The following is a 23247-nucleotide window of genomic DNA, read 5'->3' on the forward strand; positions in this document are numbered from 1 at the left end:
GTTAATTTATTAACAAGTTTGCAGTCCCGATCTTATTGGTCATACTGATTTTGGGTACTTATTTGACCTACATAAAGTTCGGTCTTAAATAGGCTATGTGTTCATATGTGGTGGTACTGCAATATCTTGGAGATATACAAAATAGTCTATCGTAGCCATTTCATCGAATCATGCTGAGATAATAGCTATTCATGAAGCAAGAGAATGAGTATGGTTGAGATCTATGATACATCTCATTTGAGAAAAATATGGCGTGAAATGTGACAATGTACCCATAATTTTATACGAAAATAATACAACATGCATAACACATCTTAATGGATTCATAAAAGGAGATAGAACGAAGCACACTAAATCAAAACTTTTCTACATACATGAGCTCTAAAAGAATGGTGATATTAACGTGCAACGGATTCGTTCAAGTGACAATGTGGCTGTTTTATTCACTAAGTCTCCTTCAATTGCAACTTTCAAGAAGATGGTGTACAAGATCGAAATGCAAAGGTTCAAGAATGTTCTCATTAGGGGGAGTTAATACGCACTGTACTCTTTTTCCCTTATGAGGTTTTCCTTGTAAGGTTTTTATTGAGGCAGCCGATATACGTATTGTTAGAAATGTGTACTCTTTTTCCTTCACTAGATTTGTTTTCCTACTGAATTTTTTCTAATAAAGCTTTAACGAGACACATTATCTATCTAAACATTCAAAGAAAAGTGTTATAAATGTATTTACATTATAGTGAATGTCTATCAATATCTATCAAGATCTACTTTGATATTTTGATATCTATTAGGATTTGAATCATCTGTCTTTTACTCAGACTATGAGTAAATTTCTCCCCTATAAATAAAAGATCCTTCACTATAAACCATCCCTCCCGAGAAGTAATAAGAATCACTTTCTCTAATCTCTCTACTCTTCCTTCTTATTCTTTATTGTTTTATAACAAAAAATTTTAATCTATTAAGTAAAAAAATTTGGGGTACCGACTTCTCACTTTTTATTTTTTTTAACCAATTCTAAACTTTTTTTTTAAGTACTTTTAATATTACCAAACAACTTAAGCTGATTTAATCTTATCCAAACAGACTCTTCGCCAATAATCTTAGTCATGATTAATATACATAGATTTAAGGAATACTATACTCTCAAACTTCAGCAAGGGATCATCATCTCCATAAAAAAGGTAGAGACGGGGGCAAAGATTGTTGCGGCTTCAAATTATCCTATGGTTCCACAAACACAAAAAGTTTCTACCTAGAAAAATCTAAGTATTTACCTGAAACATACGAAATACTGATATTTGGATATTGATACGTTTACATTATTTACCACTTTAAAATATCACGTGTTAATTGGCAAAGCCAAAAATGAAATCTGGACTACGAGAATAACTAACTAAACTACAAGAATAATTATAAATATATATAGTACACTAACGGAAGTCTGGTTAGAGATCATAGTAAACAAGTCCATCCAAATATGTAACAGTGCCTGTTAACATGTTGAGCAACAAAAGAGAAGACACAGAAACAAATGATTATCAAGTTGGTTGAGACGAGCAACAACACACAAATGGTTGGATTGTCCTCATAGGCAATAAGTAAAAGTAACATAACTGATGTTCATAAACCCATAATATGTCAAGGTTATATATAACTGTGACAAGCAGATCAAAAATCTCCTTAACAAGGATGCTATTACCAAGTCTCATAAAATTTTTGGAAAAGAACCACAAATCGTACTGGAAGGAGATCCTAATCAAACAGACTGAATCCCATGTCGTCATCGCTCTCTTCCTTGGGCTCTTCCTGCTCCACATTTAGACACAAGCAAACAAAAGGGTTAGAGAAATGCAATGAAATGAACTATAACTCATATCTTCGCTCTCGCTCGGAAGCAAACTTAGGATTTGAACTTTATTATGGGTTTTGAATTAGAGTACAATGACACCTACATATGACTCGCTCTCCCAAAGAACAAAGATGTAACTCAAACAAATTTATAAACTTCATGATTGAGAAGATCCTACGAACCATTGAACATAATTCAAGAACTCCTACTTAAAGAGACACTGCCAATTACTCGTAATCACGTTCTTCCACCCACCATGAATACCCCACATCATTACCCCTTGTAATAAATAAGTTCAACATCCAAACACATCTTAGGAATACGCAATTCATCAATAAGGGATTCCACCATGTATTCAAGATCATCTTTTCAGTAATAACACCCTTGCCAAAATTTTTACCTCTTTCCAGTTCGAAACATTCTTTATCCACGTTGATTTTCATAAAGTGTAAATAATATCCATATACATGTTCGAAGAAGATTCCAGGCTATGCTCGTCAAAAACACTTTTTTCAGCTACAACAATATTTCCTCGATCCATTCTTATATAAGTAATTAAGAAACATTATCTCACCTTCTTTTCCTCAGCAGCAGGGGCAGCAGCTGCACCACCACCACCAGCGCCACCAGTGGGGGCAGCAACAGCAACTGCATCACCACCACCACCAGCACCGATGTTCATGATGAGATCCCCGATGTTTCTCTTCTCAGCAAGCTTGGCAAAGAGAAGAGGCCAGTATGGCTCCACATTCACATTCGCTGCTTTTACTATAACTGAAATTTTCTCAGCCTATTATTACCACACATCAACACACAAACGGATTCACAATCAATGCAACATTGAAATCCTAGTATTAGAAAATATTACACAAAAACACAATGATAGCATTAGTATGCATCAAAACCTGCATTGGATAAACTTCATCATACGCACAATCAAAATTAGACCAAACATGACAGTGACCTAATAGATTTGAGAATAAATAATACACACTACAAAAAAATCACAATAAAAAACAAAACACGAAAATTCTAGGATTAGAATGATTTGGGCAAGAGAATCTTACTGTAATTGGGATGTCCTCGTCATGGAGGATCAAGGATGCGCAAGTGCAAGCAACTTCTCCGCACGACATTTTGATTAACTAACCTGTTATTCCCAGCAAAAGCGAGTCAAAGATGGTGAAAATTACATGAAAATGCTCAATGGCTTTGAAAAAGGCAAAAAATAAATGAAGATGCTAATGAATGGTGAAAATCACGTGATAATGCCAAAACGCACCCAAAAATGACGAAATAAACTGATAAAAGATGCTGAGAAAACTGTGAAAACTATATGAGTAAAGCTTAATATCATTCAAAAATGGCAGTAATTACATAAAAATACTCTATCGCTTTGAACATGGCAAAAAATAAACAAAAATACTAATGAAAAGTGAAAATCACAGAGAAATATTCAGACACCCCCAAAAATGATGAAATAAATAAACTGATTAAAATGTTGAGAAAATGGTGAAAACTATATGAGTAGCTTAATATCATTTAAACTACATGAAAATGTTCAAACTAACTCAAAAATAATGAAATAAACTGATAGAAAATGGTGAAACTAAATGAATAAGCTTAACTGCATTCAAAAATGGTGAAAATTAGATGAAAATGTTCAAGCACACCAAAAATGATGAAATAAAGTGAGCAAAAATGCTGAGTATTGAAAACTATATGAGTGAGCTTAACATCATTCAAAGATCATAAAAACTACATGAGAACGTTCAAATGTACTCAAAAATGATGAAATAGACTGATTAAAAATGCTGAGAAAACTATGAGAACTATTCAAAAATGGTAAAAACTACATGAAGATACTCAATCACTTTAAAAATGGCAAAAGAATAAACGGAAGTGCTAATGGGCAGTGAAAATCACATGGAAATATTCAAACACAAGCAAACTGAAATAAAGCTGATATAAAAAACTCTGAGAAAATCGTGAAAGCTATGTGAGTAAGCGTATTGCTTTCAAGTTCGTGAAACTACATGAAAATGACTAATAGAATGCTGAAAACTGTGAAAACTATGAGCAAGCTCAATACATTAAACATGGTGAAAACTACATTGCAGTCAAAAATGACAAAATAAACTGATACAAAATGCATCCGAAAATTGTGAAAACGATATGATTAGCTTTAATTCCATTAAGAAATCGTGAAAACTATATGAGTAAGCTTAATATTTTTCAAAAGTGATGTAAATTATATGAGTAAGCTTAATATTATTCAAAAATGATGTAAATTGCATGAAAATGTTCAATTGCTTGAAAGTAACAAAAAATAAACACATCCAACAACAACGAAATAAACTGACAAAAATGAAAAAAATACATGCGTGAGCATAATTACATTTGAAAATGATGAAATCTACCTGAAAGTGTTCAGACGCACCCAAAAGGGGAGAACTAAACGACAAAAGCAGATTAAAAATGTTGAGAAAATCGTGAAAACTATATGATAAGCTTAATATCATTCAAACATGATGATAACAACGTAAAACTGTTCAAACGCACCTCAATGTGACGGAATAAAAATGATACAGCGAGCTGAGAAAATCATGAAAACTATATAAGCAAGCTTAATATCATCAAAAAATGGGTAAACCTACATTACTATGTTAAAATGAACCTAAAGTGACAAAATAAACCGACACAAAACGAATTCAAAAATCGTGAAAATATTCAAAAATGATGAAAATTACATGAAAAATGTTGAAACGCACCTAAAATGATGAAAATTACATGAAAAATGTTCAAACACACCTCAAAATATGAAAATTACATGAAAATGTTGAAACGCACCTAAAATGATGAAAATTACATGAAAAATGTTCAAACACGACTCAAAATATGAAAATTACATGAAAAATGTTCAAACACACCTTAAAATGATGAAAATTACATGAAAAATGTTCAAACACACCTCAAAGTGATGAAAACTGCATGCAAAATGTTCAAACGCACCTAAAAATGATGAAATATGCTGAAAATTTGTGAAAATGAAATGAGCACGCTTAATTGAATTCCAAAGTGGAGGGGGGAATATGTTTACCTTCGAAAAGACGGCGGCGGCGGCGGAGTTTACGGAGATTTCGGAAGCAACTTCTCCTTTGAGTGAGCTAGGGTTAGGGGTTTTTTTGTAATGGGCAGTGGTTATTAACTTATACTGAGAGTATTGGGCCTGTGAGGGAGAGAAGAAGTTTGAGGCCCAATTATTGTTCATGAAGCCCATTAGGGCCCATGTTCAAATTTCATCAAATTTATTTACTTTAAAATGCTGATGATAGGGGTGGTTTGGTTGGGGAGCAAGTTAAATCTTAAATAATTACTATTGTATAATGTTGGAATTACATAATTATAATCTTGAGTTGGGTGTCTATCGAAAAAAAATTCTCTACTTTATCTGAGATAGTGATATGAACTGCGTATATTTTATTCTCTCTAGACTCATTTTATGAATACACTGAAGATGTTGTTGAATTATAATATAGGTTGGATGATGATGTTGTAATATAATGGATATACTTTCAACAGTAAATATGAGGAGAATGTCTAACCTATAGTCTTTCTAAAATGGGATGACTTTGGTCAATATTTAATTTGTCGAACTAAAAATTGAATATTGAGATATGCTCCTACAAAACATGCGATTGATTTTATATTAGCTGGATTTGGATTAATTTTTATTTCTATCTAGTTTCAATCTTAACTTAAAAAAAATAAAATAAGAGAGCATTTGAAAAACTCTTTGTCATTTTGATGCTATGTTATGAGATTAGTAAATCTAGGATTGCTAATTTTGAAACTAAAAAACAAATAAGTAAAATAATCTCATATTTTATCCTAAAATTATTGTATCTTATCCCATAAATTAAATAGCTTCAATGTGTTGTCGGATATGAAACTCTCTCAAATATAAGTCTTATACTTTTACACGAGACTATGAGTTTTTGACTATCTTGTCAAATACTTTTCCAATTTAAAAATAAGTGTCATTTTGGCTCATTTCACGCCCACTAAAAAAGTAATAAATAGAAAATATAGTTTACTAAATCATCTCTATTTCGTAGAGATTTTTTAAGAATTAAGTACCATTAATTAGAAATAGTTTCTTAATACAAATATATAATTGGAAAAACATATCAATTTCCATCTTAAATATCTAATGTGATATTTATTTTGGAACTTTTTTTTCATTGCTAAAATGATACTTGTTTTTATACGAAAGAAATAGTATGCATTACTATCTCATTAAATATATATCTTATTATCTTAGTAGTAATGCCTGTTATTTCATAAATATATTTAAGAATTTTGACTTTACTACTCATCCCTCATTCTTAAGTTATACTTGAGGAAATGATATTTTTTGTCCTCTTATAATTTGAATAAATGTAAATTTTGTATACACCCTATACTCCATACTTCATTTATACAAGACATGAACAAATATGATGAAAATCTCTCTTAAATATATTATCATTGTTGTTGCTACGTAAAAATAAAAATCTCTTATAACAAGATCAAGAAACCAAAATAAATTTGTAAATGCTAAAAAAAGCCTTTTCTCTCATTATACTTTTTTTTTTATTAAAATATATTAAATTCATAGCTATATCTATAATCTATAATATCTATATATCTATAATCTATATTTTATATTAAAAGTGTAAAAATCCTTAGAAAAGTAATTTAAACTTTTAAATTTCATTAAAAGACTTTTCTTTAAACAAAATTGTGTTTTCACTATTTTTTTAATTTATTATTTAATATTTTTTTATTATATTAACTAAATTTCTTAAAATACATGAGATTTCTAAAATATATAGGTGGAAAATTAATTAATATTTTTCTTTTTATACTTTCTAAAATATATGTGACTTCTAAAAATATATGATAGAAGAATTAATTACTCCTAATATTTTTCTTTTTACTGTTGAGTTTAAAAAATACAGTCCTATTAAAGTGCACACCTAAACTAGTTAATCAAAATGACACAATCTAATTATCAAACTATTAAATCCTTTGTTTTTTTTTTTTTGAAAATGAACCCTAGCCATTTTCTGATAGCCCAAAACCCAACAAATTCCATAAACCTCAAAGTTAACCAATGCCTCCTCAAACTCTTCACGACTACCTTAGTTTAACAGAAAAAACAACCAAACAACAATGTTAATCCGATCACTCTCTCCATCAAAACTGAAAAAACTACTACTCCCACTTTCCCTTACACCATTTACACACAAAAATTCAATACTCAACTCTTCTCCTCCAATTCTTGAAAATGTTTCTACCTTAAACCCTCCTAAAACCCTTGTCCCACCTTTCTTGTTTAGCTTGAGAAACCTCTCAACACCTTCAAAGATTCAATCTTTATCACTTTCTAGAGATGGGAATTTTGAGGAATCCATTTCTGATGTTGTTTGCCCTGGTTGTGGTGTTAAAATGCAAGATTTTGACCCAAAACAACCAGGGTATTTCATCAAGCCTTGTGTTAAAGGCACAAATTATAAGACACCCATTAACAAGAATTCAATTCTTGATGAGCCAGAAGTATCATTTTCCCTCAAAAGGGGTTTGCTTAATGGGCATGAAAATCAAGAAAATGTTGAAAAACCAGTTCAGATAGGTGAAAAGCCAGTTGTTTGTGCTAGATGTCATAGTTTGAGGCATTATGGGAAGGTTAAGGACCCGAGTGTGGAGAATTTATTGCCTGATTTTGATTTTGATCATACTGTTGGGAGGAGGTTGATGTCTAGTAGTGGGGCGAGGGCTGTTGTTTTAATGGTGGTTGATGCATCTGATTTCGATGGATCGTTTCCTAGGAAGGTAGCTCAGTTAGTTTCTAGGACTATTGAAGAGAATTCGCGAGCGTGGAAAGAGGGGAAATCGGGGAATGTACCTAGAATGGTATTGGTAGTTACAAAGATTGATCTTTTACCTAGCTCATTGTCACCTACTAGGCTTGAACATTGGGTTAGAACAAGGGCAAGAGAGGGTGGGGCGATTAGGTTGACAAGTGTACATATGGTTAGTGCAGTGAGGGATTGGGGAGTGAAGAATTTGGTTGATGATGTAGTGGGACTGGCTGGGTCAAGAGGGCATATTTGGGCAGTAGGAGCACAAAATGCTGGGAAGAGCACGTTGATCAATGCAATAGGAAAGTGTTCTGGTGGGAATGTAAGTCATTTAACGGAGGCACCGTTGCCGGGGACTACATTGGGGATACTGAGGGTAGAAGGGGTGCTTCCAGGGAATGCCAAATTGTTTGACACTCCAGGGCTTTTACATCCCCATCAGATTTCGACAAGGTTGACTAGGGACGAGCAGAAGCTAGTTCATATAAGTAAAGAGTTGAAACCAAGGACATATAGAATCAAGGTTCATAATTCTCCTCTAGTCTCCTTCAAAAATATGAAAGCTTTCTATTGCACTTCACGATCAATTTTTAGTGTTATGAATCTGTTTATCTTCTTTCGGAGAAATCAACAACTATAATGCGAGTACTGGAAGAGGAACATGGGTTTTGTCACTTAAGATACTTCAGTTTTCCTTGCAGTTTTGTACAAGGCGAATGCAAATATTGAATTTACCGAGTCCTTATCTTTACACTCATCGTAGTCTTATCCAATATTTGCACTGATAGTTAATAGATAACTACACGTTAAGAAAGGAAGCAACTTTAGTATAATTCGTTATTTCTTTCTCATTTTTAGGTGATATTCTGTCTTAAGTTTTCCCGTGTGTAGTGCTTATTGTGGCTTGTAATGTGTTTCAATCAACTATCTATGATTCCGTTATGATTGTTTCTGCTGAACTTACTTACCTAACAAAAGTGTCTTTTACTTTTTTTTTTGGATAAAGTAATTGGTATTAATAACACATCAAGAAGATGCAAGAATTACAAGATATGGCATTTGAGCTTACAAAAAATCTCTGGCTGACTATACTGACTATCTAAGCCAGAACTAGGGAGTTCATTAAATCCGCTGTTCTGCATTAGCAGCTGGATACAAGTTGGACCAACTAAACAAATTAACAATACACCTAACCTTCAAAATGCCTAAAGCAGTTGACTCCCGATCAAAGCATCTCCTATTCCTCTCTAACCAGATACACCAAAAAATGCAAGTAGGTATCATGATCCAGATCATCTTGATGGCTTTGTCAAATCTCCATAGGCTTTAACTCTCATAATCATCCTTAACTGGGAGGGATGTGGTCCAATTGAGACCAGAGAGACTGAAAAACATGCTTCATAATTCCGAGGCGACTTCACAATTAAGAAGGTGTCTGGTGGTTTCAGCCTCTTTTTTTTGGCACATATAGCATCTGCTTGGCAGCGGGAAATTCCTCTTCTTTAGATTTTCTTGGGTAATACATGCCTCATATAGATCTGTCCAAGTGAAACAAACAACCTTAAGAGGTAGCTTGGTCCTCCAATTCCAGGGCCAGTTATCTATCAAGGGGTTTCTAGAGCACAACTGATTGTAACTTTCCTTTGCTGTGTAGACACCCTCACTATGATACCCCCCATTTGAGCTTGTCGGCTGTCTGAGGATTGATGTGATACTGTTGTAGTCTTGCAAAAAGATCTAACAACTCATTCACTTCCCAGTCATGCATGTTTCTTCTGAATGTCAGGTCCCAGTTGTTCCCATCTTTGTTAGCAGCGATTACAGAGTCAGGATCTTGAGCTACTCTGGACAAGACTTGGAAGTCATCCTGAAGAGTCTTTTACTTTTTTCCGTTTTATAAAGAGATTTTGCTCAAGCGAAATGCTTTTATTGGAACTTCAGAGAATTTAGAAAAATCTAATGGCAAGGTATGCCCAGGAAAAATATTACCAGAGATTAGATTATTAACCTGTAAAATGCTTGTGGACATTTGACTATTGGTTGCTTGTATAGTCTTAGGTACAGAATCTAAATATGAATATTGAATAGACAACCTAAATGTATTATTTCATTGCACTTATCCCCCATCAGATGTGTCTGCCTATGCTTATGCTTAGAACTTCACGTGAAAAACCTGCTTTCTGTAGTTTAGTTTGTGTTGTCCACTTTGAAATCTCACGATTTAATCATTTGCTGTGGACAGGTAGGACATTCAATTCATATAGGTGGGTTGATGCGATTGGACGTGGAAGAAATATCTGCTGATTCTATGTATGTTACAGTTTGGGCATCTCCGCTGATTCCACTTCATATGGGGAGGACAGAGAATGCCAGCACAATGCTGGAAGAACATTTTGGGCGTCAGCTGCAGGTTCTATTTGCTTTAGGCATTGAATGTTCTTCTTTCTTTCTTTCTAATTTCAAATCTTTATTTTTGACAACTGTCTGAAGTTTATGATATTGCACTGTCTATTTGTTTTTCTTGCACATAGTTCAACACTGTTGGAGTAAATATAGTTTAACTGCAGAAAAGCAAAAAAAATTATTGTCAACAAAAGATGGTAAATTTGTTGCGTCTTTGAATTTAGTACGTGAAATCTCTTTGAGCTTGACACTGGCTTTGCTTCTGTCACGAATATTGAGAGATCTGACCAATCTCTATAGCAAAATAGTGAAAAGTAGTTTTAGATTTTCATAAATGCATGAGAGATTCAAACATACCTAGAAGGAGCCTAGATGGATAATGCAAGGTAGGTGATAACTCATGGTGCTGAATAATAAGGTAGGTTGTTCAGTTGTTGCAACCTGCTCTAAATAATATCAGCCGGCCAACCTTTATGTTGATTTTACCTGTTGATGGACAAGCAATGTGATGATCTGAGGGCTGCCGTAACAGCTCCAACCGTAATAGATTTTCTATCTGATTCTTCTGAATCAGCTGCTCCTTCAACTTGCAAACTGGACTCTGCAATCCAGTCACTTATCCTTTATGATGCAATGCATCAATTCTCTTGTTGGCTGTTGGGATAAAATTTACTTTCTCTAGCTCACTTGTTTCATCAAGAATCAACTCTTTGCTTTGGTCATTACTTTCTTAGGCATATACATCAAAAACTTTCTCAAAGCAGCCAAGCTGCAGCCTACAATAACTCCAACAGGCAATACCCTTCTCAAATAACTAGTTCCATGAACTGCTGCGGAAATAACATGCACAACATGCTCTGCATGAACTGTCTTGATAAATGAGACAAGCTCCTCTTCATGTCCTTCAGCCTGAGAGATAACATTTGCAACATGTTCCAGTTCACTGGAGAGTTCGGGTTGCATTTCCTCCAAGTCTTCAGTACTTACTTTCCATCCGACTTCGACCTTTAAAGCTTCCACTATAATATTTCTTAAAATAAAGCGGATCCATGTGCAGTGTCATTATCAACACCAACATTCTCATTGGAGTTGTTTGAGGTCACATTCTTCATCAGGATTCTGGTTTTCATGGTCAAATATTACAGAAGATGGTTCTATAATATTATCCATATTATTTGATTTCAGAGGTGAATCATACTGCATCTCCGCATGACCTTTTGCATGAGCTATAACAACATCAGATAAATCATTGTTGCTTCCAGTCTGCTCCAAAAGTTTCCATTGTCCTCCTTTTTGAATGTAGTCGAGAAACAAAAATGTTGTGGTATCTAAATCTAGTGGTTTGGTTATCACAGCCTTTGGACTTAAATAGCTTCGAAGGTGTTCTTTCTAAGGTGGTCTCCAGAAAAATTGATAGTCATGTAGACAAGAACAGTTTTTTGAGTGTAAGTCAAAGACTTAAGTGAATCTCCTAGAGGAAGCTCTCCATTGACAACGTCTTTTCTCTTCTGATCACCTTTTGTGTGGCTTTCTCCAACACTTTCTTGAAAACTGACGGTATCACTTTCAACTTCACCAATTAAAATGTTAACTGTTTCATATTTTTCTTGGGAATCTGAGCATACTTGATACGAGACAAGACAAGACAAGGGAGGCACGAAACACACCCCAAAATCAGTCCACAAGTTCAAGAACCCGAGAACCTCTTTGATGACCAACTCTCGGACTCACCATAAGAACAAGAAAGAGATGATAACAAGGTGTTTAACACCTATTTTCCAGCCAACCAAACTAGATTAACAACACATAGAATGAAGAACAAGAAGAACAACAACTTCAGCTACAAGAACACCACAAGGCCGAGAGTAGGAAACCAGAACAACACAACAAGATTACAAGAAAGTAAAGGATAGATAGTGAGACCAAGATTATTACAAGATTAAGAACAAGTGTATTTCAACAGTAACCCCTAATGAATGTAATAATCAAAACCACACTCTTACGGTGACCGCCAAGGGAATCAACTCACCTCAAGATCCACCGTTTTCAAGCAAAGGTCAATATTAGCTTTTTCAAGCCCGATACTAAGATGGCTTTTCCAAGCCCTATCTAAGAACTACACTAAGGTGTTCACTCTCAAGAGAGAGGATTTGGAATGTTTCATACATTCATCATTCATAAACTAATGCGAAAAGACCTAACAGAGACGATATATAGTATATTACAAAAGAAAGACAAAAATGACTCCAATTCCCTTAATGAGGTGGGGCGGCCATGGAGTGTCATTTAGACAAGTCTAAATGAACAAAATGCCCTTAATAAAGGGAACCAAAACCGTGAACCACCAAGTGTGGCCCAAACCCAAGGCTCCAAGCAATCTTCCGCACTCGGGTTTGTTTAATGGCATGCTCAAGATGACCCTCCAAGTATTATCCCGTGCCCTCTATGCGACCAAAGCTTGATTCTTCACGTAGTGGCTTTGAATGATGTCATCGAAAGCTAAGGTGGCCATTTGACTTGTATCATCCCCCTTCTTGAAAAGGATTCGACCTTGAATCTGTACCTTGCAAAATTAGAGAAAGGACAAACAAGCACAACATCTTCATGGCATGAGGGTTAGGGTTAGCACAATAATAAACATCATCACGCCAAGGCGACACATACTTGAAGTATAACCAAGGATCCTTTGAATGAAATATTAAAAACTCAATGAAAGATTGATACAAGTGCGACTATGAAGATCAACGCGTGTACAAGTGCAACAAAGTATCATCCTAGGAAGTTCAATGTTGAGACATGAGAAGGATCAAAGACACACCAAAACCGCCCTATTTGCTCATTTATTACACTAGAGGGGCGCCCCCTTTTCATTAAGGGTCTTTTGGTCATTTCATCTTTTATGTAATAAGGAGACTATATATAGTTTAGTATTAGGGATTTTCATGACTTAGTTGATTATTGTTGTAAGTCTTGACATTTGAAACACCAAAGTCCTCTCTCTACTTGAGGCAAACAGAAACTTGTAACTAGGATAGCAATTCAAGGGTGGAATCTCTTATAATTGCTTATTTTTGAGAAACCTTGGCGCTTGAGTGGTGGAATCCTCTCTTGTGTCATCATAAGAGTTAGGTGATCGTGTGTGGAGGTGTTAGGGGTCTTAGAGTTTTATGTACTCTTTGGTTACTAGGATTTACACCACGTTTGTCTAACTATCTATCCCTTTACTTTTGTGTTCATCTTGTAGTAGTAGTGTCTTGTCTTCTTGTAATAGCTGGTTGGTGTTATTGTAAGCTTATTGTTCATCACATTAATGTAGTGTTGTTGTTGTTTTGGTGTGGTTATACACGTGTTTATCTCTCCATTGTTGAAGCATTCTCGGATTTTCTTTTCATTCTTGTGTTGTTATTCTTGGCCGAGACTTGGTTCCTTGGGCTCTCGGTTTGTGGTGTGTTTTGTGACGTTTTTGGGGGCTGTTTTGTGTCTTCTTGGGGTTGTAAGGTATCATTTGGTATCAAAGCCAAGGCTGGTTGTGTTCCTACACTACCAATCTTGGGCTCTCTTAGTAAAAAAAAAAAGTGTTGAAGTGTTCTTGTTCTTGGCTGGGTGTTCTTGTTGTTGTTGTTGTGTTTGGCCGAGATATGTGTCTTGATTTAAGTGTGTTTTGTTGTCTTAGTTTGTTTCTAGTGTTGGTTCCCTTTCTCCTCAACACTTATTGAGTCTACCACCCAAGTTCTTGAGCAAGATTCCGGTTGTGTTGTGGTGTTAAGTGGACGGTTTCTTGTTGTTGTTGGTGGTGTTCATCTTATTGAAAGTTGCTTATACTCCGGTAGTCAATAGGATGTCAATTCTACTTGGTGTCTGGAATGGATTCTTGTTTGATCGACTCAAGACACAAAAAAATAAAATTTACTTACGAACTGAAACAAAGAAGTTACTACGAGTTAAAAACGAGAAAAGCACAGAAAAACAACAACGCTAACACGAAGAACGTACTCAAAAACTAATTTACAACTTAGTAGATATTTACTAGTTGCCAATTAGTATAAGAGTCAACAAAGTTGAAACCAATGGAAACAAAGAAAAGGAAACTAGGACTTCCAATTCTTGAGCTTATGATGACGTGACACTCGTCTATTGGTTGTTGAAGTTGAAAAATTTTTGTTTCAAGAATTTAATTGTTCAATTGCATATTTGGATGAAGAAGTTTCGGCGATGGCATAGGCAAACAAGGTCTTAGACTCCCCTTTCAAGATTCAAAAAGGTCTTGACCTACTTTCACTCTTTTGGCGAGACAACCTTTTTGGTAGTCTTGTCTACTTTCCTCTTTGGGACAATTTTGAAAAGTGGTCTTCTTTTTGGTAGCTACACTTTTTGAAAGTCTTTTGTTTCCTTACTATTTTGGTGTTGTCTTGAAAAAGTTTCCAAGACAAACACAAGTCTCACTCTTTTTTTTTTTTCAAGATCAAACAACCCTTTGAAACTACTTCTTCAACACAACAAGATGAACTCCAAGAACAACAGCAAGCCGTCCAACAATTACCACCACACAACTTGAAACTTAGCTCAAGAACTTGGATTAAGACTCGAGGAGTGTTAGAGATAAAGAAAACTAACACAAGAAACAACTACGACAAGCAAAACCTGCCTAGATCTAGACACAAATCTCGGCCAAACACAGCAACAACAACAAGAACATTTTGGCCAAGACACAAAAATGGACAGATTTGCTTCTTTTTGGATTTTTCAGTTTTCAACACCTTTTTTTTTTTGAATTTTCAACTAACAAGCTCAAGATTGATCTTGTGGGAACAAGATCAAGCCATGCTCTGATACCAAATGATAACTATAAACTTGGAAGCACGAAACACACACCAAAATCAGTCCACAAATTCAAGACAACCGAGGACCTCTTTGGTGACCACTCTCAGATTCACTACCAACAACAAGAATACAAGATATAATGGTGTATTTGACACCAAACAGCCACGAAACGTCAAGAACAAGGAGATAACCAAATGATACGATAAAAACCACGGAATGCTCAAAAACTACTCAAAACAGTTTAGAAATTGAGAGCAACCCGAGGACCCCTTGAAGAATAACTTTCGGCCAACAATAACAACACAAGGATTACAAAATACAAGGTGTATTTTAACACCAAAACAACAACAACACAACAAGAACAAGATGATAACAACAATAAAGAACAGCAACACACGGTTTGAATAACAAGAACTCAAACTACAAGATTACCACAAAAACAAAGGATAGATAGATAGACCAATGGTTGGTATAATCTTAAGCACCCAAGAGCTTATTCCACTCTTGGACCCTTAACACCACACACAACAAAGACCTCGGATTCCACCTCTCAAGCATTGATGTTTTCAAGCAAAACTTAATCACTAGTGATTCCACACTAGTTCTTGACCTAGTTTCGGGTGGGCACTCTTCTCTACTAGAGAGAGCTTGTTACAAGAGTTCTACACTCACAAATATCTTCAAAAACTAACTAATGAAACCCTACTTTGTTCTTTATATAGTGTATTACATAATAGAAACTAAAATGACCAAAAGGCCCTTAAGTGATGGGCGCCCATCAAGTGTAGCCTAGTGCTTTGGACGGTTTTTGGTGCATAATTAGGTCCTCTTTGGCTCTTCAATTGCACACACCAAGTCTCGGAGCCAACAGGCACTCCCATAAGTCCATATCCGTGATTATTCTTGTATCAATACTTTGATCTCTCTCTTCTCAACATCATCTGAATCATGGTTATCAACCATATGGTGATTGTTTGAGATGGAGCTAGTATTTTGATCAAGAAACTTGTCTCAGTCCTTGAGTCCATCTTCATTGTCTCCATCCTTGGTTTCACTTTTCATAAGTCCATCTTTATTGTCTTCATTCTTGATTTCACTTTCTTTCTTACCCCATCCAACTAATTAATCATATCTTCATGTACAGGAAACACACTATTAACAACTAACTGAGTTAAATCCTGAATTCCAGTCACGGCATCCAATGCTTGAGAAACATCAAAGCTCGGTCATTGGGAATAATTTGATTTGAATTGGTCTGCGTACTTCTTTCTTCTCTTTTGACATTATCAGAACCTTTGTTTTCCATTACGTTGGTCTCAGAAGGAGATGCCGCAAGTGATGTTTTATCCTCTGTCTGGAGGGAAGATGTTGCTTGTTCTGATTACAACAAATATCAGCGATTTTTTCTTCCTTTTGTTGGGTAGAGATCTCTTCTTTCAAGTGTGTGATATTTCCCACCATCATGCTGTACTTTGGATTGCTCAGAAATCATTTTCTCAGTGCCACCATCCACTTCAGGCCTGCTTGAATCTTAAGTTTAGCTCCAGTTTTTGACTCGTTTAATCAGAAGATGGAGCAGTTTTTTCTACAAAAAGATCTGCACTTTGATTGTTATTCTCCACATTGTTTGCATCCTTCTTGTCTAAAGAAGAAAGTCCACTTCCATGACTACTCATTGCTTGAGACTGACCTGTATCTGCAGATTTTTGCACGTTCTCCGCTGCCTCAGGCTTTGAAACAAGCTCTTGAGAGTGTTTTGACTGTGCTAGAGCTGTTATTATCAAATTCATCGGAAAAATCACTAGCCCTCGCCTTCGCTTCTAATAAGTTAGAAGTTTTTCTTCCACCTTCTGTACTTGAAACTCTTCCATCCTTTTTGATCTTTGACATTGGCCTAGATGTCACATTTGGAGTATGTCCAGGAGTTAGTAGTCCATCAATTTCGAGATTTGAACCTTGATTGTGCAAAATTCCAGAGACAGCAGTTGTAAGCTTTCTATGATTATCTTCAGGAACAGCAACTTGCAAAGCTTTCATTAGTATCCCCCCTTGACCAACAGCCACCAGGACCTGCCATAGTGTAAACCGGTCAGGTCTTGAACATATAATAGTATTACCAAAGTTATGTAGCCTCTCCGATGAGTAGAGTCGGCTGAGTTTACCTCCAAAATAAAAACAAATTGTTCTGAACAAATTACCCCAAACCATAAGGTAACAGATAAGAAGTATCTCTTTCTTCTGTTCTTCTGTTAATGTGTCAGGCATTCACATAGAGCATATTGATGAATACTGCAGTCTGTAGCACTTGGCCTCTTTCACCATCACTTCTCCTGATTCTTCAACATCAGCACTACCATTTTGTAAGGTGCTATAGGTTTCTTATAGCTGTCCTGTGCTTCGAAGATCTTTTAAATCTCTTCCAAATCTGCACCCAAGGGTGTGGCCTAGTGGTCAATGAAGTGGGTTGAGAACCTGAGGTTTCAGGTTTGAATCCCAGCAGAGGCAAAAAACTGTAGGTGATTCTTCCCATCTGTCCTAGCCTTGATGGACAGAGTTACCTGGTATCTGTTGTTGGTGGACAGCCGCGAGACACTGCAAACAAGAATTTTGGGAATAAAAATAAAGTGGGAGCATGGAGGAGCAAAATTGAAACATGCTAGATAAGAGTTATTATCATCACCTCAATTGTAAGATGCTGGCACCAAGATAGAGTTGATCTGCTATTTGCTGTTCCATTATGTAGAAAATAAGAGCACAAGAGTAGGCTTGTGTATGGGTTTTCTGCTATTGAACTGCGTGGAAGAGAGAACAAGAGGACTGACCCTTCATCGCTCTAAAAAATCAAAGAAACCATGAAGTTCATGATTTGTCCCGATTTGTAATCAATTTTCAGGAAATGCACATAGAATAAACCTTTTTGAAACTTGCATATAAGTTCTGGACACAGATATTTAATTGTTCTCTTTCTGATTGCAGCCATTTTCAAGTTCAAGCCTGCTTTTGCTTTCTTGAAAAAGTGAAGCAACACCTTCTTTCTTTTTTCTAATGGACCATAATGAAGGTTTTAAATTATCCAGACAGAACCACAAAAGATTGCAGCCTCAAAGAAAATTTATTCTATAAGAGCGTTCTCCATCTCCCATTATATTCTTTCTTTCCCTTCCCTTTACATCCAGAGGGTCAAAGATTATTTAAGCATGCAATGTTTCATAGCTTAATGAACTATAGAGAGCAGAGTCAAAAGAATATAGGGGTAACAAATCCCTGTGTTGAGTCATAATCCTATTCCTATATTTAAGACAGATGCTTCAAATTTCTCGTAGCTTCTTAACAACTGGTGCTATGTTTGGAACTCTGTGGGGCAAGAAAAAATGCTACCTGACATGGCATTTCCACAATCAAATAATGTCACATTCTGGTTGTCACCTCCAAGTCTCTTGCTCCTATTAGGCCCTTCCTAAGTAAAAGTGAGTAGCGGCACTGGATGAACTCTCTATCTGCCTCAACGTACTCTTATGGAAGTGTAAACGATTTTTGAATCTTGTGGTCGTAAACTAAAGATATGTTGAATGTACCAAAATGTCCTTTAATCTTGTGGTCCTAAACATGCCACGTGGATAGTTGAAATTGAAGAGTTGCCAACAAAGGAAATTAAAGAGACATTCTTTTTGAAACGGTGAGATTGACGAGGATGTCTCGCACCGTATTGGGGCGGGATGGATGAAGTGGAAGCTCGCTTCGGGGGTGTTGTGTGATAAGAAGGTGCCGCCCAAGCTTAAAGGCAAATTCTACAGGGTGGCAGTCCGTTCAGCCATGTTGTATGGAGCGGAGTGTTGGCCAGTTAAGAACTCCCACATTCAATAAATGAAGGTGGCGGAAATGCGGATGTTGCGTTGGATGTGTGGGCTGACTAGGGGGGATAGAGTTCGGAATGAGACTATCAGGGAGAAGGTTGGTGTGACTCCAGTGGAGAATAAGATGCGGGAAGTCCGATTGAGATGGTTTGGACACGTGATGAGGAGGGGTATCCGGTTCGTAGGTGTGAGAGGCTAGCTTTGGAGGGTTTTAGGCGGGGTAGGGGTAGGCCGAAGAAGTATTGGGGAGAGGTGATTAGGCGGGACATGGAGCAGTTACAGCTCACTGAGGACATGTCCCTAGATAGGAAGATCTGGAGGACGCGAATTAGCGCAGAAGGCTAGGATCAGTTTGGGTTGCTAGTGTAGGGAATTACTTGGTGGGGGTATTATTCTTGTTATGATACCTTGTTTCATGCTTTATTACGAATCTGTTTACTTTTCTCTGTTTTCTATTACTTGTGGGTATCGTATTTATGTTATGCCAGCTTGTTCCATGTTTTACTATGAATTTGTTTAGTATGCCGTGTCTCGAGCCAGGGGTCTATCGGAAACAACCTTTCTACTTCTTTAGAGGTAGAGGTATGGACTGCGTACATCTTACCCTCCCCAGACCTTACTATGTGGGAATACACTGGGTTTGTTGTTTGTTGTTGTTGTATTCTTTTTGAAACGGAATAAAAAGGGAAGTATGACAAATAAATTGAAACGGAAGGAAAGGAGGGAGTAACATTTTACGCTTCAGTTGTACTATTTCTAGAAGTCTTCCTATATCGCTTGGCTACTAACTAAAAAGTCCTCAGCAGATGTAGATACCTGATTTAATTGCTTTTGTGCTTTGAACTTTTGCCTCATTTGATTTGATATGATTAAATGATGTATTAAATGATATGATTAAATGATGTATTATTGTTTTAATTTTGTCAGCCGCCAATTGGAGAGGGACGACGTGAGGAGCTAGGGAAATGGTTGAAGAGGGAATTTCATGTGCGGGGAAATATGTGGGATTCAAGTTCTGTTGATATTGCTGCTTCTGGTCTTGGTTGGTTTGCCATTGGACTAAAGGGTGAGTCTAAATTAGGTGTGTGGACATATGATGGTGTTGATGTCATTGTTCGCAATGCATTACTCCCAAACAGATCCTATGATTTTGAAGTTGCTGGCTTTACTGTTTCAAAAATTGTTTCCACTGCTGACCGCACCTCAAATAAGCAGCGCCATAAAGAGAAGAAGAGGAAATTGAGCGACTCTACTGCAGAAAACCCCACTGAACCATCAACTGTCAATGAGGCTTCAACTACTTGCTAACTGTGGTTGCATTTACGATCTGGCAAAATCTTACTCAAAGACGATACTTTACCTTCTCGAAGGAAATGTACTTTGCTTATCTCGGCACTGGAATGCAGACCGAACGCGGGAATAATTGCCTACGTTACCTCACCAGGCCCTGGATAAGCTGATGCATTTCTACAATGATTTTGCTTCCCTACAAAGACGAAACGCGGCATCAAAACCAGAGAAATGCATTAAGCAAAGGTATTCAAGGCCCACTAATGGCATTGGAGACCCCTTTTTCTGTGATGGTTGTATCCCCTTTATGCTGTTCTGGCCTTCTTTATACACAAATTTTGGCGTTCATTGATGCCATAATGTTTCATAACGTAAATGAAGCTTCATTATACACAAATTTTAGTGTTCATCGATGCCATTACGTAAGTGAAGCTTCATTATAAACCAATTTTGGTGTTCATCGATGCCACAATGTCTCATTATGTAAATGAAGCTCTAAATGCTGAAGGATACATGTATGTAACACAAACCAAATTTTCGTTCTGCTCTACCATATAGAGATTTGTTCAAGATTTGAAGTTTGTTCTGGATTTGAAGTTCATGGATTCTGAAGTTAAATTTATGTTTATATTCAATGAATTTCTTGACACATATACATGGTTTGGACTGAAACTATTGAGTTCTGTTGAACCCGTACTTCCTATGTTAGATCTCCGCCCCTGCTATCATTTGGTCAATGTTTTTCTGCTATAGGTATCATATTTAGCTCTGAAGTTATAAGTTGTGCGCTCTGGCTGGTAATAACGGCCAGCTGGATGCACTAAAGCTTCCACTATGCGCGGCGTTCGGGGAAGGACCGGATCACTGTGACTGTGGTCTATTCTACGTAATCTTATTTACATTTCTGCAAGAGGTTGTTTCCACAACTCGAATCCTGACCTCCTAGATAAGTTGTATAAATAGGTGTTATTGCAATCATTTTGTTTAAAGATTGTGTAACTACGAAGTTGTGGAACATTTCTACTTGTTATTAGCCTCTTGCGTCTGGCATTTAGCTAAATGTTGGATGAACATCAAATGCTTTACGTACCGAGCTATGAACTTTGCCTACGTGATTGGTAGGTATATGCCAATAATCAAGTATGTTTTATATAATGATGAAAAATTCAATTTTTTTTTTTTTAAATTATTTTTTAAAATCTGAAACCAAACTAAGAAACCAAAACTTTTGGTGTTTCATCTAAATCAAATAACCAAAAAAAAAAAAAAAAAAAAGGATCTGATTTAATTTTTCCATTTAATTCGAATAATACAAACCCCTATTTTTAGTATAACTAGTTAAGTTGTACGCACCTCGCGCTGTACCTCACTTTAATAAGTTTCAACATTGCACTAAATCAAAAATTTGTAAAAATAATAAAGACGAATGCAATAATTAAATTCAACATCTTTTGGATATGTAAAGATGGGAAATTTATTTAATTAAACATAACCTTTACCAAAAAATCTACCACCTATAAACTGCAACAAAACAATACGATGATAGAGATAATAAAATAATACAATTAAATCTAACCTTTGCACAAAAATTTTCTCAAAGCCGTCCAACACTTATTTAATACTTGTAAACTCTACTAAAACAATACTCCCTCTGTTTCATAATAAATGAATTATTGAATTTTGACACACATATTAAGGAAAAAACATTAAAAATATAAATTTAACACAACTTTTCATTTTTACCCCAAAAAAAGAAAAAACTGACCTTGTAATACCTTTTCAAAAGTTAATTGGTTGTCAAATCATAAGGACAAATTTAGAAAAAAATTATATGATTCACTTATTTTGAAACGCCAATAAATACCCCAACAATTCACTTATTCCAAAACGGAGGGAGTACAATAATAGAGATATCAAAATAATACAACTAAACCTAACCTTTACACACAAAAAAATTCGCAAAGCAGAGATATCAAAACAATACTATTAAACCTAACTTTTACTTAAAAAAATTCTTCAAAGCCAACCGACATTTATCCAACACCTGTAAACTGCAACAAAATAATATGATAAAGGAGATATCAAAACAATATAATTAAACTTAAATTTTACACAAAAAAAAGTCCTCCAAGCCTATGGACATTTATCTACAACCTGTAAACTATCACAAAATAATAAAACTAATAGAGGTATTAGACCGTACAATTAAACCTAACTTTTACAAAAAAAATTCCTCAAAGCCAATTGTCACGCCCCAAAATCCCATCGGGCCGGACTGGCACCCGAAGCCGAGAAGGCCCGGGAGAACCCGTTTAAATACCTGTACTTTCACTTACATGTCACCAAAAATTTGGACAGCACTTCGTTGCATATAGAAGGGTCTAATTACCTGTATCAACACAACACGCACAAATATATATATATAATACTTGGCCGTCGGGGCCACCACATATACAAATATAACATTACTATATAAACTTCCTTGACTTTACCCTTCCTTATGTCTACAAAGCCTCTAGGATATACATGACATAACTAGGGTCGGGACAAACCCCCGCCCACACATGACTCATGTACAATAACAAAACATAAGGAACCGACTCGAAAAGCTCCGAAGCAAACTGGAGCTCACCAACAATAGCTGTATGACCTGGCTCTTACTTGTGCGGTGTATGAGCTGAGGTACCTGTGCCTGCAGCATGAAATGCAGGTCCCCGTGGGGGACGTCAGTACAAAATATGTACTGAGTATGTAAAGCTGTAGATAATCACATATGATATAGGAGCTCAATAGAAATCAGAAACAAGTGAATAGGTCGTAATAGGAGTGGACCACACTTACTAGAACTTGTGACAACCTGTACATTGTATTTATTCATTCACTTTACCTTCGTTCTTATCGTCTTTGTAATCATTACTGTACTGTACTGTGACCATTAGGCTGCCTCCAGTATATATCAACTGGGATCGACCCATGCTAGGCTTATGCCCCTGGGATACTGTAACACCCCGTACTTAATTACGTGCATTAGCCATTGTTATATGTGTTGGAGTATATGTATTGATCCTAATTTAGGTATATATGAGTTTAAGTATGAGTATTGATTATTTTGAGATGG

At 36.0% G+C, this 23247-nt stretch overlaps 2 protein-coding genes across 3 annotated transcripts; one reads left to right on the top strand and one right to left on the bottom strand.

Moving 5' to 3' along the window:
• Positions 1-1568: 1568 nt before the first annotated feature.
• Positions 1569-5103, bottom strand: LOC107875121 (60S acidic ribosomal protein P1). 2 transcript variants are annotated; one of them, XM_016721750.2, is made up of 5 exons: positions 4956-5051; positions 4418-4450; positions 2923-3005; positions 2430-2645; positions 1569-1812 (listed from the first exon to the last, which is right to left on the bottom strand). In XM_016721750.2, the coding sequence occupies exons 3-5, from the start codon at positions 2989-2991 to the stop codon at positions 1759-1761; spliced, it is 339 nt and encodes a 112-aa protein (XP_016577236.1). In that variant the 5' UTR covers positions 2992-3005; positions 4418-4450; positions 4956-5051; the 3' UTR covers positions 1569-1758. The 2 variants fall into 2 exon arrangements, with proteins under 2 accessions (XP_016577236.1, XP_016577230.1); XM_016721744.2 differs by lacking the exon at positions 4418-4450 and having other exon boundaries at positions 4956-5103.
• Positions 5104-6891: 1788 nt separating this feature from the next.
• LOC107875137 (GTP-binding protein BRASSINAZOLE INSENSITIVE PALE GREEN 2, chloroplastic) lies at positions 6892-20751 on the top strand. Its single transcript, XM_047396607.1, has 3 exons — positions 6892-8284; positions 10004-10171; positions 19767-20751. The coding sequence occupies exons 1-3, from the start codon at positions 7073-7075 to the stop codon at positions 20145-20147; spliced, it is 1761 nt and encodes a 586-aa protein (XP_047252563.1). The 5' UTR covers positions 6892-7072; the 3' UTR covers positions 20148-20751.
• The last annotated feature ends 2496 nt before the right edge of the window (positions 20752-23247 follow it).

The sequence above is a fragment of the Capsicum annuum genome, chromosome 1 (genome assembly GCF_002878395.1).
Source record: "Capsicum annuum cultivar UCD-10X-F1 chromosome 1, UCD10Xv1.1, whole genome shotgun sequence".
Lineage (NCBI taxonomy): Eukaryota > Viridiplantae > Streptophyta > Magnoliopsida > Solanales > Solanaceae > Capsicum > Capsicum annuum.

Bases quoted from the DNA above. Each gene is read 5' to 3' on its own strand.
- LOC107875137 (XM_047396607.1), top strand. From the start codon at position 7,073: ATGTTAATCCGATCACTCTCTCCATCAAAACTGAAAAAACTACTACTC. The intron at 8,285-10,003 runs GTTCATAATTCT...TGCTGTGGACAG, and splicing joins CAAGGACATATAGAATCAAG to GTAGGACATTCAATTCATAT. The intron at 10,172-19,766 runs GTTCTATTTGCT...TAATTTTGTCAG, and splicing joins ATTTTGGGCGTCAGCTGCAG to CCGCCAATTGGAGAGGGACG.
- LOC107875121 (XM_016721744.2), bottom strand. From the start codon at position 2,991: ATGTCGTGCGGAGAAGTTGCTTGCACTTGCGCATCCTTGATCCTCCAT. The intron at 2,646-2,922 runs GTAAGATTCTCT...TGGTAATAATAG, and splicing joins ACGAGGACATCCCAATTACA to GCTGAGAAAATTTCAGTTAT. The intron at 1,813-2,429 runs GTGAGATAATGT...AATGTGGAGCAG, and splicing joins CTGCTGCTGAGGAAAAGAAG to GAAGAGCCCAAGGAAGAGAG.